Source organism: Apteryx mantelli, chromosome 2, assembly GCF_036417845.1.
Source record: "Apteryx mantelli isolate bAptMan1 chromosome 2, bAptMan1.hap1, whole genome shotgun sequence".
NCBI classification, from domain to species: domain Eukaryota; kingdom Metazoa; phylum Chordata; class Aves; order Apterygiformes; family Apterygidae; genus Apteryx; species Apteryx mantelli.
The window spans coordinates 136,643,313-136,660,242 of record NC_089979.1 but is presented as its reverse complement, the minus strand read 5'-3'; the positions used below and the strand labels follow the sequence as shown (position 1 = coordinate 136,660,242).

General features: G+C 36.3%; 1 protein-coding gene across 3 annotated transcripts in view; it reads left to right on the top strand.

Moving 5' to 3' along the window:
* The window catches only part of BZW2 (basic leucine zipper and W2 domains 2), a 63,910-nt gene that overhangs the window by 22,874 nt on the left and 24,106 nt on the right, over window positions 1–16,930 (top strand). Inside the window, exons 2-6 of one of the 3 annotated variants that reach the window (XM_067291620.1) lie at window positions 114–178; window positions 6,588–6,764; window positions 7,930–8,033; window positions 9,203–9,268; window positions 15,761–15,896. In XM_067291620.1, the coding sequence (XP_067147721.1) occupies window positions 121–178; window positions 6,588–6,764; window positions 7,930–8,033; window positions 9,203–9,268; window positions 15,761–15,896 (541 nt within the window). In that variant the 5' untranslated portion in view covers window positions 114–120. The remainder of the gene's footprint in view (window positions 1–113; window positions 179–6,587; window positions 6,765–7,929; window positions 8,034–9,202; window positions 9,269–15,760; window positions 15,897–16,930) is intronic. The other 2 variants (XM_067291621.1, XM_067291622.1) reach the window with 2 other exon arrangements.

The following is a 16,930-nucleotide window of genomic DNA, read 5'->3' as shown; positions in this document are numbered from 1 at the left end:
ATGGCAGGATTTTACTACACTGGGTGTTTGTTTTGCTTTTAGGTTATACTGTTGTAAACATTATAATAAAAATACCTTTTTCTTTTTTCTTTCCCTCCCCCCCCCCCCTCCAGAAATTTTATGAATAAGAATCAGAAGCCAGTGCTAACAGGCCAGCGGTTCAAAACTAGGAAGAGGGGTAGGTTAAGTTATATATATATTTGTTTGCTTGTTTGTTTTGTTTTATTTTCCTCTATGTGAAAATGACTAAAAACAATCCAGGTGACTTATCTGATAGTTTAATAGGATTAAGGTTTTTTCTCCTTCAGCTGTATTAAGAATACAATTATTTTTAACAAAGTTATGAGATTTTTTATTTCTTTTCTCTATGTATTTTAGGACTTTCTATAAAAACTTCAAGCTTGAGTTTAAATGCTATTAGTGTGAAGTTTTGGATAAGGAATTGAATTTTAATTGGGTTTCTAGCATATTTACATATTGGGGAAAAATGCTTATTAAATGCTTGTTTCAGCTGTTTCTTGAAATGTTGCTTTTAATTAAGGAAACAAAATGTACCCTTTTTTTGGAGGATTGGATCTGGATTTTTTGTAGTTGATTTTTGTTTTTATTTCTTTGAGTCAAACTAATGGCATCTTTGTAAATGAAGCTTTTGCTTCTATCAAAAAGGAATTTGCTTACCTTCCTACACTTCCCTCTCCCATGAGATGGTCAGATGATCTCATTGGGCCAGCTTTCTTCGACAACAGAGGTTAGAAAACTTAAAATAAATGAATAAATAAATAATAATTAAAAAAAAACCAATATTTATTTCTGCTCCATATGTGAGCGTAGCTTGTTTCTTATTATTCACATACCTAATTACCATTAGATAAGGCCATGTTTTAATAATTTTAATATTGAGTTTTTATAAACATGATCTTTCCTTTTTTTATATACAGTATTTCACAATTTTTTAAAGAAAGCTACGTAGTGCTAATTATACTGTTTATCAAAGTATTCTTATGGTCTGTCTCATTCTACCATGCTTGTGAGCATGGTAGAGCATACCTAGCTAAGAAGCCATTTGTCATGGTTTAAGCGTCTGAAATAATAAATGAATGCCCAACACTTTGAAGCAGAGAGCAAATATGTATTTAAGAAATTAAATATTTTCAGGAAAATGCCTTGTTTGTGAAAAGATAGCCTAGAGTTTTCTGTTGCAGTGGCAGATTATTTTAGCACGCACAGTTGGAATTTCTGTCTGTCATATAACAGACTTTTCCCATCTTGGCTTTCCTGTTTCTGATTAAAAGCTGATACCTGGCCTTAGCTTCTCATGATGGATGATGTAAATAAAAGTATTTTCTCAGTGTAAATGAGAGAAACAAAAAGAGTTTGTAGCCTTTGTCAAAAAATTACTAAATCTATTGTGAGTCTGAGGAGCTGAGTGAATGTCTTAAGATCTAGGAAGGTTATGAAGCTTGGGTGAGAGTTGTGAAATAGTTTAACTGCAGTCCTATTAAAATGTGATTTCAACTTTGTCTCATCTTTCCTCCTTTACACACATCATTTCCTCTATTATTTTGACTTGCAGGGTTCATACAGGTGGAATTTCTTATACTACAAATGCCCATGCTTTGATGCATATATCATATAAAGTTGTGTATGTAATTCTATGTCTATCTGCTAAATTTTTGTTAAAGTGATTAGAAGTGGCACTGGATACTGGATGACTATGTGGAAGAAGGAAAAGACTTCGTTGGGGGAGGGCTGAAGTTTTCTTTTCTTTTTTTTTTTCCCCCCTTTATACCAAGTTATTTAAAATGGGATCTGGGATATTAAATAGCTTTAATATAGAAATCTTAACATGCAAACACTTCTTTATGTGTTTAGAGGATAAATATCTCTTCTTCAAAAATGGTGGTATGCTGGTTGCCCTAATGTTTGAGCATCCTGCTTATAAAAATTGTGGATGCCTGTTTCATTTTTCTAGGGGCAGAGGGCTTGAGGAAGAGAAATGCCTTCCTAGCCCTTCAGGGTGTGTATACATACTTTTTTTTTTTTTTTTTTTTTTTAATATCATAGCAGTGGCACAGATAATACTAGCCCTGTAGGATTAATTCACAGATTAAGACTTATAATGGAAGATAATATTAGTTTTATTTTGTTTTTATTCTAACTTCCAGTGTTTTCGGGGTCATTAATTTTTACCCAGATGTGACTGAGCTCAGTGACTGGTTTGGCTATAGCATTTCAGTCCTCAGACTCATCTGCTGTGTGTTGCAGGCAGTTAGGAGGGTCTGAAATGCACAAATGCTGGAGGGAGTTGGTTGAGTGAGAGGTGACTGCTTGTTCTTAGCAGTTTATTTGTGTCTCAGGATACTTTTGCACCTCTGCTGCTCCCAAAGGCAGTACCAGTATGAGGTGAATGCTTTTCTTATCCCCCAAATGAGCTATATACTTGACTCAGAGCATGATGAGGTGTGACACTGCAGTTGGGCATCTAATAAAAAGAATTGGCCCTGCAGGCTCCATTGCTGATCTGCTAGCTGCAGCTGATCTCCGAATGTGAACAATTTCTGAGCTTTCAGCCAGCAGAAAGGAAGGTAGTGATTTTTTTTTTTTTTTGAGTTTGAAAGTGTTCTTAGTGACTAAAATATCTTTAAAAGAGGACTATGACCTGAAGGAGGAACTTGTATATCCCATTCTTTCCAGCTCTGTCAGTTGACCTAATAACAGGTATCAACCTTGCCTCTCTGGCATATGTAGTGGCAGGCATTAAAATCACTTTAAAAGACGTGAGGGAAGAAAACTGGTATTTTAAGTGGAAGAACCTTCTGAGGCAAGGAGACATGTCACAGTTCCATATTAAATTTTTATCAATCTGGATAAAGAATTGTTTGGTTAATTCTTAGTATAATTTCTGTATCTCTTGAATACTGCATTTTTGGTAGTAGCTGGCATCTGACCAGGATTTGTGTTTATGGCACAGATGCATGGGATATGAATTGTATTGGAGCACTCCATGTACTTACACACATGCAAATTTCTTTCTTTTAGTCTGGAGGAAATACGAATAGCAAAAGTACCAGTAGGTAATAAGGAATTATTACATATCCAGAAAGCTGACAGATACCTACAGGACAAAAAGTCTGCTGAAGTGTTAACAGGAGCCAGCAGCGCATATTGTTTAAAATGAGCTGACTGAGGTACCAACTGAGACCTAAATTTGTTCCCGTAATATAGATCACATAGAGTTAATACTGACTAAGAAGAGGGTGGAGAAAGGTAAATTGCAGTGTAAAAAGAACCTGAGTAAAACAATGCTGATTACTTTCTTTCAGGAAGAAAATTATCTAGTAAAAAGCCAATATTAACACTTTTACAGTAAGAGGAGGTCAGAAGGGGGATCAAAAAGGGCATCTCATTTCTTTCTTCCACAGAAATCTGTGGATCTTTTCTTGAAGAGTTAAGATTAAGGAGAGAAATATAATGTATTTTGTGATTTCCTTAGAAAAGGAAAGACGGATCTGGGAATATGATGAAAATGAAAAGCTTGTATAAGACTGCTGCTTTGGTTATTGCATGGCATCTGCAAGCTACACCTGCCTCTGCTAGCCCATGATTGAAACTGTGCTTGTTTAGTAATTATGTACTTGACAGCTCAACATACCATCTCCACTTCTTGATGATGGCTTCTTCCTCAGCCTGTTGTACTAGATCAGCACATTGCTCTTCAGTATATTAGTTTGGTAGGAAAAAGTTTTGGTAATGTTATAAATCACTCTTCATGCAGTAAGAAGAATACACCTGCTCTTCCTGTGTAAGCTTTTAGGTTATAATAGAAAATAAAATAATAGGGTACTTAAGATGAGAGGAAGACTTCTGAGGCAGAAGAAGAATAGCTAAGCAAATACTAGTCATGGTGTTTGTGTTTGTACTGAGGTCCATGTAGCCATGGTACCAAGAGTATAGTAGTATCTTTCAGCTTAAACACCAGAACATCTTAAACTTTCTGACAAAAAATAAAATTGAAAAAGTAAAATAGTTTGGTTTTTTTTTCCTCTCATCTCTTAAGACAGAAGACTGTCTTTCTGCTGGTTAATGAATCATCAAGCATGCTTTTTTTACCATGTAAATAATACATACTTATGTGGTAACCCAAAAGAGAATAATTATACTCAGATACTTGTTTATGGGTGGAGCTGTGTTTCTTGTGTGCAAATAAAACTGCAGGGAGTATACATACTGAAGTACTTATACTTCAAGTAAAAGCCTTGTTTGTTTGTGGGTTGATTGGTTTGTTGCTTGTTTTGGGTTGTTTTAATAGGTCAAGTTAGAAGAGAGATGGACTTGAGTAGTTGGTAACTGAGCAGTCTGATGGCTCCTATGGTATTTCAGTAGTGTGTTTTTCTGTAGGCATTTTCCCAGAGCAAAGACACCTTCTTCAGCTTCCCACCCAGCCCTCTGGGGCTTGTCCACCGTGCGCATGCCCTACAGATCTCTAAGATGGTTACTCAAATGACAGACTCTAGATCTTGATCAAGGCTGAGGGTCAAAAAAGCAAGACTGAGAGCCTGACTATCTCCAAGGTCGGGGGTGAAGTAAAAGCCTGGGAAGAAGTCACTGGTAGTCCAGAAAAGGGACTTATTGAGTGATTTATTGGATGGTAGAAGAGAAGCTGATGTTGGCACTGTGATTGTGTGTATCCCTTTAGGAAGAACTGGCTCTGGGAACAGGTGGTTTCATGAGCATGTATACAGCTCTCCATGGAGCAGAGTAATCCTGACTATTGCATCAGGGGAATACAGGACAAAACCTCATGGGGAGAGGTGATGAAAGCAACAAGTCACTTAAAGCTAGGCATAGCTGTAAATTTCTGGAGAATAAGGTGATGTGTTGTTTTTTCAGTGCAGGAAATGCTTATGAGCACTTGACAGACAGCGCTGGAGCTGCTGTTGGCAATATACTGCCAGGTTCCTTGGAATGATACGTTGATTATTTCCCTGAGCTTCCAAATGGTCTGTGACTAAGTGGGGAAAGCACTGCTTTGTGCTTTCCAAATATGAGTATTACAGGGGAGAAAGGAGGCATTGAAAGAGGGAGAGAATGTGCAAGTGATGCACTCAAGATGGTGGAAGGAGTGTTTGCACTGCAAGCAGATACAGAGAAACAAAAACAGATGAATGTTTCTATGTTAAAAATATTAAAGCTGGTAAAAGTAGGCATTGTAAGTTATTTAATTGCCTGAAGGCTGTGGTGGTAGTAGGAAGGATATAGGGGGAAGAAGGACTATCAGAAGTCAAGGTATTTTGTGGGTTGGTTTGAGTTAATACTTGGGATAAAAAAGCTGCACCATGAGTTGCAGAGAAAGGAAACCTGCAGCCAGAGGATGTGTGATGTCTAGAATTTATTCTCCAATAAAGAAAATGTTGAGTTACATCTGTCAAGTTTCAGACTGCATTAGCACATGTTTAGACATTTTTTGGTTTTTTGTTGTTTTTTTTTTTGTATCCAATTCTCATTCATCTCAGTGACTAAAACCTCTGGATTTATGTTCAGGGTGTAATATATTTAGGTTTCTTAGAAACTTGTATCAACACTTCTGTTAGCAAGTGATAACAATCTAAAATTATTTAGAATGTCACAAAACACCTTGCAGTTATGTGATTGAAATCCGAAGTTATTTCGATGGTAACAAACATTCTGTATGTGCATATGTCTAAGGTCAGAACTTGCTTTGCTAAGAAGCTTCAAATGTATATGGTAAGCTATTAACAGTCTGCAGGAAAAAGCAGCAGGAGGTATGCATAAATCTACCTAGCTTTATCAGGAGTTTGCAGTTATGTCTGTTGTGACTAATGGCTTTGACTTAGGGATGTTGTTGTCTGGTCACTTTACATTAATTGAGTTCAACCAGGGACAGCTGTAGAAATAGCGGTGCCTTTCTGTATTCCTAGTTCTGCTCATGTCTATGAATATGAAAAATAAATTCTTGGTTATACCATGTTACAGTGTCCTAAGCATTTACAGAAATACTGTTTTGATGAATGCTTTGATCTCCTCTCTTCTTGAAGACTTTTCTTTTTGAAAACCTTTTAGCTATGCAACTGTAGTTATTTAAAGAAAAATATCAAGAAATGAAAAATGGGGTGTTCCTACAGTGAGATTATTTAGACAAAATTAATATATCTTTTATTCTGCTATCAAATTTAACAATGTATAAAAGTATGCACATAGAATAAAATCTTCAACAAGAGCAGTAAGAGTATGAAATTCAAAAATAATTCCAATAGCTGCATTCCTCCATCCCCCCTTTTATTTATCCCTGTTCGATTATATGTGTTTGGGTATTTTTTTGAGGGTGAGGAGTGTTTGGGTATTTTTTTTGAGGGTAAGGAGGAGAGGGAAGCAAGGCCGAAACACTGCAAAATTTCCAGAGCTGATAAAAGCCAACTGAACAAACTTCTACATGGTATGTTGACCAGAATGGGAAGAATTATGTTTGTGTGCCACAGTCATTTCAATTGCTAGTCGTATGGAAGTTTAACAGAAAACTTAAAAAAGTGACTGCCTCTCCTTTTTCTTCTCCTTAATCTCTGTTTCAGATGAAAAGGAGAAATTTGAACCCACAGTCTTCAGGGATACCATTGTCCAAGGTCTCAATGAAGCTGGGAGTGACCTGGAGGCTATAGCCAAGTTTCTGGATGCAGCAGGCTCACGGCTTGATTATCGCCGCTATGCTGATACGCTGTTTGATATTTTGGTAGCTGGCAGCATGCTAGGTAAAATGCGGTGTATCAGTGCAGAATTTTGAGGATCAGCCTTGCTTTGCTTAAGATACTATTTTTCTGTACAAAGTGGAAATTATAAACTGTATTACAATTCACTTATTTAGAAATGTCATAGAGTTATTGTTTGTAGTGCAGTAATACCTAGGGACTCGGTTGTGCGACACATTCTGCAAATAGAAAGTGGATACTGCTGTGCAACCCTTCAGTCTAAGCTGAAACAGCATATAAATGCAACAGAAAAGAAGATGAGAGAGAGACTGAGGAGAGGAAATGAGAGAATTTATTAGCATTAGAAAGCACTCCAGGTTACTAGCTATTGCAGAGATTTCTTTGTACACATTACAACAAAGGCAAGTTAAGAAGAGAACTGAAGGATAATGAGGAGGCTTTGTGGATGCTTATGGGGAATTCCAGGTAACAGTGGCAGCATGGGAGAAAACACACCTTTTGCCTTCTTCTATATTTAGAATAAGTTGGCATTTTTTACTGATCATGTCAGTTTGATTCCTACTTCCTGTTATTTGATATTTAAGAAGTAAAGATTTTTATTTCCTAAGATTTGATGGAATGCAGAAAGGGAGAAGGAGAGCCAGTGGAAGTATCTTTAAAAAAAAAAAAAAAAAAGTTCTCAACAGAATAATTCAGAAATGTTTTTGTAGCAGTTTTTTTGAGTGTTTACATGGGGCCATTAAGAATTAGAGAGGTCAGGAGGACATTCCGCACCCTCAAATTAGTAACAGAGCGCTACTACTTTTCCCTTTGGAAAAGATTTACATTATTGTGGTGTTTAAAATAGTAGTTAAAATAAGTGCAAGGGTATCAGTTATGCTCCAACCAATTCTTATTTGATCACACCCAGTACTCTCAAAAGCTGCTAAGATTTCTTAGTGTGACCTAAATTTTTCTGTTCTTAGAGGTCTGTGTGATCTAATATGTAGCATATTGGCCAGCTGATCTTTGTCAGGTGCCACTACGTCTTAATTAAGCTCTGGCTTTGTCTTTTTGCCCTCTACTCTTTTCTCTTCCCTGCCAGTTCTCACTCCAGTGATACTAATATAAGAATTGTTAAATCTTATAATTCTGGAATGTTCTCTAAATAGAGAATTTTTTCCTGTGTTTTTGTGGTTTTGGTTTTTTTTTTCTTTCTTTCTTTTAGCTCCTGGAGGCACACGCATAGATGACAATGACAAGACCAAGATGACCAACCACTGTGTATTTTTTGCAGATGAAGATCATGATGCCATCCGAAACTATGCTCAGGTCAGGATTGTTAAGGGGCCCTGTGGTTGATTACTGTTTTCTGTTTATGTATGAAAAGGGATTATAGTGGGACAGACTGACTAGCCTGCAATAACTAGTTATAGGGTAATTGAAAATTCAGTTAAGCAGTAATCTGCCCTGTTTCCATCTAACCTATAATTTTTAGTAAGAAAAAAAGGATGTCTAGGATCTTGTCATGGTTGGCAACCATTTCTATTACAGAAAGCTGTCTTACTTATTTCAGTCTGCTGTGAGGATAGTGATTTGTTTATTTGCTTTCTTATCTCTCCTCCCATCTGAGTGCACCCTGCACCTATGCTTCTCCTGCTTTCATGATCTTTTGGTCACATGATGGGGTAAAAAAAAAAAAAGTAAAAAAAACAATAAGCGTTTTCAGGAGCATAGTTTTTGTAAAAGTAGCTCTGTAAAACGTTCTTCCTCTTTCCATGGCTGTAGCATGTTTTGCAAGCATTTGTGTTAGTGTATTTGATAAAGATTCTGTATTGAGTGAAGATACTCAACAATGCTGCCTGACTGCCTCACTGTATTCAATCACACCTGACAGCTTCCCCAGAAAGCTACATTATCAGAGGAGGGGTGCAGAGGGGAAATTTCCTATATTTGTTAACCTCCTCCTACCCCTTCTCCCCCTCCTGCACCACCGTTGAATCCATGGGTAGGCTAAAAAGGAGAGTAGAACAAAATTTTGAGAATTGGGACAAGAAAATTCTCACACAGTAGTAAATGCTCTTTGATTCAGACATTGCTGATATAAAGCAAGAATTGCAAAGCTTGTTTTCTAATTTTTTTTTGAACAGCCTAACAGAGGAGGGTGTTTCGTGGTAACTCACCAGACAATGCAACAGATGATTGCACAAATATTACACTGCTGACTGCTTATTTCCTGAAAACAATGTCTTTATTAATGTCTAAAAGACAACTGTAAAGCAAAATATGAAATCAGGAGAAGGCACCAATGCTACCTATTTTTTTTCTTTCCTGTTGTGGAGTTGTGGCGATAGTTTAAAAAAAAAAAAAAAAAATGTCATCATGGATTAGCCAAAGACATTCTTTAAAAGATTTTCTAGTGGCAGTCTTGTTTCCCTTTGCCTATTTTGTAAAAGAGGGTGGCTACGATGTTTACATATTTAACATTAATCTGTGTTTAGGTCTTCAATAAACTTATCAGGAGATACAAGTATTTGGAGAAGGCATTTGAAGAGGAAATCAAAAAGGTAATGTTGGTAGCAATCTCCTCTTGCAGGTTAATATTTTTTACCCTGTATCTAATGTAATGTGATGTTCTTATTTAGCTCTGCCGGAAAAGAGGGTAGAATCTACAGTTTGCAGAGGTGGCAGCTTTAATCTGAAACTTTAGCTCCATGAGAATACTTCTAGTAGCACTTTATCTAGAGTAATTCTGAAATAATGCTTCCTTTGGTTACTTTGACCAAACTCACCTTCTCTGCACTTTTCTGTGCAGGACTTCCATGTGCTTGGGGGTATGGCTCATACTGTGATGAGGTGTTACTATCCTGCCAATAAAGCAGGTTTCTGTGGTTTTCTTCCATGCAATAAATGCAGATCTGCCTTGCAAAATGGCACTCGATGCATGAGTACTAAACCGCTTTTATGATATGGAATGATTTCCAATGACAAGTTTTGAATTTAAGGCCATAGATAGATGCAAGAAGAGAGTCATTATCACGCTAGCAGAGTTTTCAGAGGATTTGTCTGTTAAACTGTTGTGGATATTTGTAGATTTTTTTTTTTTTTGTCTTGTGAGACTGAATTCAAAGGAAACAGGAGAAATCTGAGTAGAAATTTTTGAGAAGAGCAAATATTTATTTATTTCAACTCTTTTAAATTCCTAGTAACAGCTGTGAACATCATCTTTTTCTTTCTTGTTTTTAACAGCCTGAATAAGTAATAACATGGTGCTGTGCCATAAGTTAAAAGTATATTTACATATTATTTAAACGTTAGAAAGATGAGTACACGGGTCAAGTGAGGGGAAGTCTGGAGTGATGGCTCACCACCTTCTTCTGTAGCTGAATGAATTTGGCTCTTATTTATACATTCTTGCTCATATAGAAAATTATTTTTGCACTTGTGACCAGAATGCCTATTAACTGAGGCTGATTGTGCAATACATCACTCTAAAGACCTAAATTTACCTCTGTCCCCACACAGATCTAATGTTCTTGCTGTTAATTACTATAATCAGTGACATGAGAAGTGCTGACTCATAGCAGTCAAGTTGCAGAGAGCATTCAGCATATTAAGCAAATGCCTTGTCAATTCAAACTGCCTCCTCTCTTCTGTAACTTGCCTGATTTTGAATCCTTTAAGTTTATAAGAATTCACTTTGCACACTAGTAACAAGATGAGACTGTGGTCAATACAGAATAATTTGACTCTTGAGCTGAGGAACAAATGCCTCTGATTTGAAGATTAACCATACATTAGCTTCAGACAAAGCATAAATCTGAAGTACAGTTTAACTGGAGACTGGAGTCATGATATCTGAAATCTTACTTAAAGCTTTTGAAAGCATCCTAGCCATGGCAGCATGGAGCTCAGAGTGGGTTTGTTCACCTTGCAGAGACTGCAAGATTCAACTTTATGTAGATAATTTTTATATAGTATTCAGCAGTGCTATGATTTTTTTTTCTAGCTATGATTTTTTTTTTTTTTTTTTTTTTTTTTTTTTTTTTTTGAGGCCCTATGAAGAACTAGTGTTCTTCTGAGTCAGATCACAGCTTGCGGGAGAGATCACACGATTACGCCTGCATATTGGTCCTAGAGTGGGAGTTAATTTTTACTTTTGCCCATCCATCACCACTGTAGCTCTGTGCTCCTGTGAGAATCTTGGTGTGGCTCCTGAAGACCTGGCCTTTGGGCATGGACCCTGTGCACATTCTCTTCTTTAATTAGTGTAGTTGTCTGCCAGTGCTGAGAGGGGAGTGAGGAGAGTCCTTCACTACCCCATGTCAGAGATTTAGAAACCAAGAAGGTGGCTGTGAAGATTCGGGCCTGTGTGTTGCAGCAGCACTGTGATTACCTTAAAACTCTTAGACTGCTTTTAGTTGGCGTTCTCCTTCCCTTTCTCCTCCCTCTGTTTTTGTGAATCTACACTTCAAGTGGCTGTCTTCTGACCAGTAAGGCTACTGGGTTTTGACTATTTAATGCTTTTATCAATATGTGCAGTAATGTGTGTGAGAGTAGCTGCTGGTACAGGACAGGTACATTAGCATTTCTAGTATGTGTTCCTGCAAGGTTTAGTAGTTCAAATGGCAGCAAACCTAGACTGCAGTTAGAAAAGCAAGAAAGTGGCTCTGGCGTGGTATTTCATTGGTTGCTATCCCAGCAATGGAAGAGATTTTTCTAGCAGATTCATTAGGCAGTTTAGAGCACTGGGGGGAAATTAGCTCTTCTCACAGAAAGAGTCATGCTAAAAAGCAAAGCAAGACCAGCAGTTTCAATCTTAGGAAACAGATGGTGTTAGTGGGACTTCTCTTTAAGAAGAGATTGTCTCAGATGGCAGTGTTCATGCAAGTATTTGCTTTATGTCTTCCAGTTCAAAATTTTGTCTTTAAGGACATTATTATTTCTGGGCACCTTTTCCTTTTGTACCTGCTTCTGGCTTTCAGATTTTTTTTTATCTTAACTCTCGCTTCCCAAAATTGCAAAGTTTTTTTTCCTCTAATGATGTAAGCAAACTGTACATCTAAATTTTTACATCTGAATTTTTAATTTTGTGCAAGGGATTTCAATAGAAAGTGTTTAAGTGTTTTTCTCACCTGCTAGTTTTTGATATAGTCAGTTCAAGTTTATATCAGTGCTGCCCAGTGTAACTGCATAGACCTGTGTTCAGTTTTTGCAATGATTTAAGTGAAGTTCTTGGTTCCAAATTTGTGTTCATCTTTCTTACGTATGTTTTTTCTGTTCAGATCAGTGGATGAAGCATGCAAAATGAGCTATGTAGTGTATTTGCATGTTTAAGTAGGTGTTTTTTAGTAGTCTATGTAAGAGACTTTATGTGCTCACTGTTCCAGCTGACTTGTTTAACTAGTAAAGCATTCTGTATAGTTTGTTATCATCTTAATTGTGATAAAATACAGATAATTATATTTTTGGTCTTAAATTTATATAAATTACTGAGTTATATGAGAGTATCTGAAGTACTGGGAGATGTCCTTTGGTCGTGTTCCTGTTTCCCTAATGAAAGAACCCTAAATCAGGCTGGGAATTCTGAGGTGTGAGGGTACTAACATTCTGAAATCAAACATGGAGGAAACAGAGATGCTCTAAATTGGCTAAATAAAAGGTAAGAATCAGTCATCAGGTATCTGTTACGTTAGCTGCCTTCTCCATTGTTGACAATTCAGCACTGTCTACAGATGTGACAAACTGTCAAATACTAAAGCAACAGACCACTTCAGATAATAAAGATATTAAAAGATACCATACTGTGTGGTTAAAATTTCTTAGTTTTCACTGTTAAGTTTTCCAGATTGCAAGAGAACAGACATACTGGTATTTTTGTATGCTTTTAAATGTTATATATACACCTTTTTTATAGTCATGTATATCCTTTATGCTCAGAACTTGTGTGACTTTTTAAAAGAAAAAAAATGTCTTTAAGGGCAAAAATAGCATGTAACAGCACATTAGGTCTGATTTTGTGCTTATTAGGCATTCTAAACTCCCACTGAAATAGGTGGGAGTTTTTAGATATGCTAGAAATATAACACTGTGAGCCAGAATTGCGCACTTTATGCTCGGAAACAGTCTATATTCATAACAAATGCAGTAAGGCCAGTGCTTGTCTAACAGCAGGTGAGAATCAGGTTAGAACTTTGTGGCTGGTTTGGTGCTATTCTGAAATAATTTGGACACTCCGTGACTTCCTGTAGAGGTTTGTAATAAGTGATGGCAAAAGAAGAGCTCTTAAAGAAATCGGCAATAAAAATCTAAAAGAAAAGCTTTGAACTGAACATCTTGTTCTTTTTGATGGTTCCTAAGTGGGTTAATTAAAGGTTTTGATTCCTCCCATCACCCAGTCTCCCCCTAAATTAGGCCATGTTTTGCAATTGCGTGAAAGTATAGAATAATATCTTTGAACAGAAGAAATTGACACATAATATAGAAGGTTGTTAGAGCTACTTTTCAAAATATTAATAAAACAAATTATGCTAGTAGCACCCACAGTACTGTAGGCAGCGGGAGACATGTAGAAGAGCAGGCCCCTGCTCCAAAGATGCTGCAGTGGAGTACAGTTCAAGAACATCGTAATTAGAATTCATTCTGAAAGACTTGCAAGAAGCATGTTGCAAAGAAAAGGGAAGAGGATGAGGCTGTGAACTTCACAGATATGTGATTTCAGGCCTTCCAAAACATTTGAACAAATACAAATTTCTCAACTGAACTGATAAATGTTTGGGTGTTCTTCCCCCTCTCTCCTATTGTATTAAAGTTGTGCAATCTTTTTTTTTTTTTCCCTGTTAGATTTAATATTGTGTAGAAAGAAAGTTTTTCTTGCATCATCTTCATGTGCACACAGAGCATTTCTGAATAATAGTAACATGTTACTGCTGTTGTCCTTTGATAGGTAAAGATATTTTTTTCTCTTTGAATTCTTTTCCACCTTGGACTGCATAACTCATGTTACAGCTGGAATTACTGGTATTGTTGCTTTCATGACTCCAGTATGACATGGATGGATCCAACACTGTTCATGGTCTAGACATTGCTGACAAAAGCCAGTGTGGGTTACACCTCAGAAATTAATTGAAAAGCTGGTCTAATGTGTTGAAATAGTCAGTGTGACCACCTTCTAATCAAAATCTTTATTTCTTGCTTATATAAGAGCAGAAAAATAGGTGTTAAGTAGGCTACACGCAAATTTATGCTGTGAAACTAAAGCTGTTTCGTCTTTGCTAACAGTTTCAGCCTCAGTACTTGCACTAAAGAGCAGAAGTTATAATTTAGCTGTTTTCTCCCGCAGATTGCATTTTGGTAGAATATTCTTGATAAAGCTTGCATAAAGAAAACTTGAAATACCCAGGCCTTCAGTCAAATATTTTACACTAGATTTATATTGAAATTCTGTAAAAAAATAATTTCAGTCTTTCCATTAAAGGAGGCCCTTCAGTTTCTTTATCCTGCACCATTATATGCCAATTAATTGCTGCATTTGAAATACAGCATATCAGTTGTTTCTCATCCATGTATTTAGAAATATTAATTCCATTCATTTGCATCCCAAATTTTCTTACATTTTCTGGTTGTGTGTCAGTTTGTTGAAATAAAATTACACCTTGATATTTTATACTTTCATATTTATTCTTTTAAGCTAAAACTATGTTTTGCAAGTATTTGGCAGAAGCCCAATAAAAGCCAAATGATTTTTGTGGTTGAATCACTGAGGTTTATGTAAACTGTAACTTAAAGTTGAAGTTATATAAGCACTGCAGTATGAATGAAAAGATTTTTTCCCCTCTTTTTATGTTCACAGATAGAGAGGTATTCATAAAACATTTTGTATGTTTTAATAACATACTTTATTCGTTACTTGGATTTGTAAAATGTCACTGTGTTCACAGTGAATTCACAGTGGTTCAGAAATATATTCCTACGTTCTTGTGTGTGTGTTCTTTTTTTTTTCTTGTTGGTTAATTTGTGCATTAGCTTGTGGTAGATTCAGTGACTTTTTGCAATGAATGAAGCTGCCCTTTGCCATCTAGCATCCTTTTTCCCAGCACCCACATTCCGATTGTTAACATGTTAAGAACACGTTTTTGTTAACAGAAATGCTATTGACAAAATCTTATTTTGTACAATTTTGTTCCTGGTATAAAGGAAAGGAGATTTACTGTACTGCATCAGTGCACTTTTGAAAGTCATTGACTTTAAATATTTTCATTTCATACATTAAAATAAAATGAATGAATCCTCTATATATTTAGTTGTTATTTTTAGACTTTACAAGGTAAATGCTTAGTCCAGATCTTCTAGCACATCACTTTTCCGCAAGCTAATCATTTCCTGTTGTAATTAGTAATGGGAATGATGAGGTATTCCTGTCTTTCCTTTCCTGTCAGCTTTCTGAAGAATGTCTGAATTTGAAAATTATTTCTGATTTTGGCCAATAGAAAATCTCTGTGTTCCCTTTCTCAAAAGGAAAACAGGAAACTTTTTCATCTTTAATCCAATCCGATAATGCATCATTATTGTTTGCATGAATAATGGGTTGTTTGCATGAATAATGGATTTTGTAAGTTAGAAAATGAACTGCGGCTGTAGTGCTTGATCCAAATCCTGAAGACGTGAGTGGGCAGGCTCCTATGAGCCTGCTGAAATCAGGAAGTCTGTGTTCCTCAGTAACTCCCCTTAATTTCCACACTCTTAGGCCTTTAACAAGCATCTTTGTTCGTTTGTGTATGTGTCTATATTTGGATAAGACAGACCTTGTCTGTAAGGCAGTAAGAGTAAGGCAGTACTCCACAGGTTTGTATCGTTTTGGAAAGCGAAGTCATAAGTAACAAGTGAAATAGCACTGCATGCTTCAGGACAGATTTTGACATTACTGTTAATTACAGTGGGACTTTGGGGGGGGGGTATAAACTGTTCATTAATATTCTTCTCTACCTGTTATTATTGTCTGTGGTTCAATTATATCTGTTTGGGTTTTTTTTCTTCTTCTTCTCTTCTCTGACCCACAGCTTCTGCTGTTTCTTAAAGCCTTTTCTGAAACAGAACAGACAAAGTTGGCAATGCTTAGTGGGATCCTGTTAGCCAATGGGACTCTTCCTGCTACAATTTTAACAAGCCTCTTCACTGACAATATAGTCAAAGAAGGTAATTTTCCATATGGTCTTTCTTCCTTATTTTAGCTTTAATAGGAGGTGTATTTTATACAACATCTTTTAAATGTTGGAAGACTGTAACTGTTCAACATAAAGCAGTATTTTAAAGTATATACTGACAGCAAAAACCAACATACTTGACAAAATCTGACAAGAAGGCAGTCAAAAGTCAGAAAATAGCAACAAAAAAGCACACAAAAAAAGGGTGTAGGTTTTGTAGAAGTTATACGTTTGTGTAAACACACTTACATATAACTTAGTATCTGTCTGAATTATTATGATGTTATAAAGGTGAGAAGTATAACATCTATTGCTGAGATATACTTGCTACCATTTTTCAAGAGCTGCCAGCGTTTTGTGCATGTGAGTGTGAAGTGGGACAGAGAGCACATACAGCCCAAGTGGATATTTCAAAAGAAAAACAAAAAAACCCCAAACCCTCTGTTTTGCCTTCATACCAGTAATGATCACTGTTAATCACTGATGCCATGGACTCGCATCTACCATCGGTCTTCCAATCTTAGGGCACGGTGCCTTTTTGCGATGAGGTTTTGTTTTTGATTTATAATCATCCACCTGGGAGTCTTGATTTTCCAAATGCTTGCTTGACAGTGTCTTTTCTCTGCCAGTTACTGATTACCTGAAATAATTGTGAATTCACTGCCAATACTGTAGAGTTTTTATGAAATATTTCTCTTTCATAAATTCTACTTTCAGAAACAGAACATTCTCATTTGCAGCATGCTATTACATTTGTTTTCTAAATGCTGCAGAAAGAAAAGCCACAGCTGCAGCCTTGTTCTGTCATCACCCACAGCTTTCACAATCAGAATTAAACTAGGAGAAAATCCAAACAAAAGCACTAATCCGTGTCTTAGGATAATGGCCTGTAATGTTTTTAAATGAAAGCCTGTTTTTAGTTATGGGAGCACAAGAAGCATCTGAAAACTGTTTTTTAAAACTGAAGTAACTTGTTATATTTTAAATTAAACATTTTAAGAATACAATTGTTAAGTTAAAATCCTT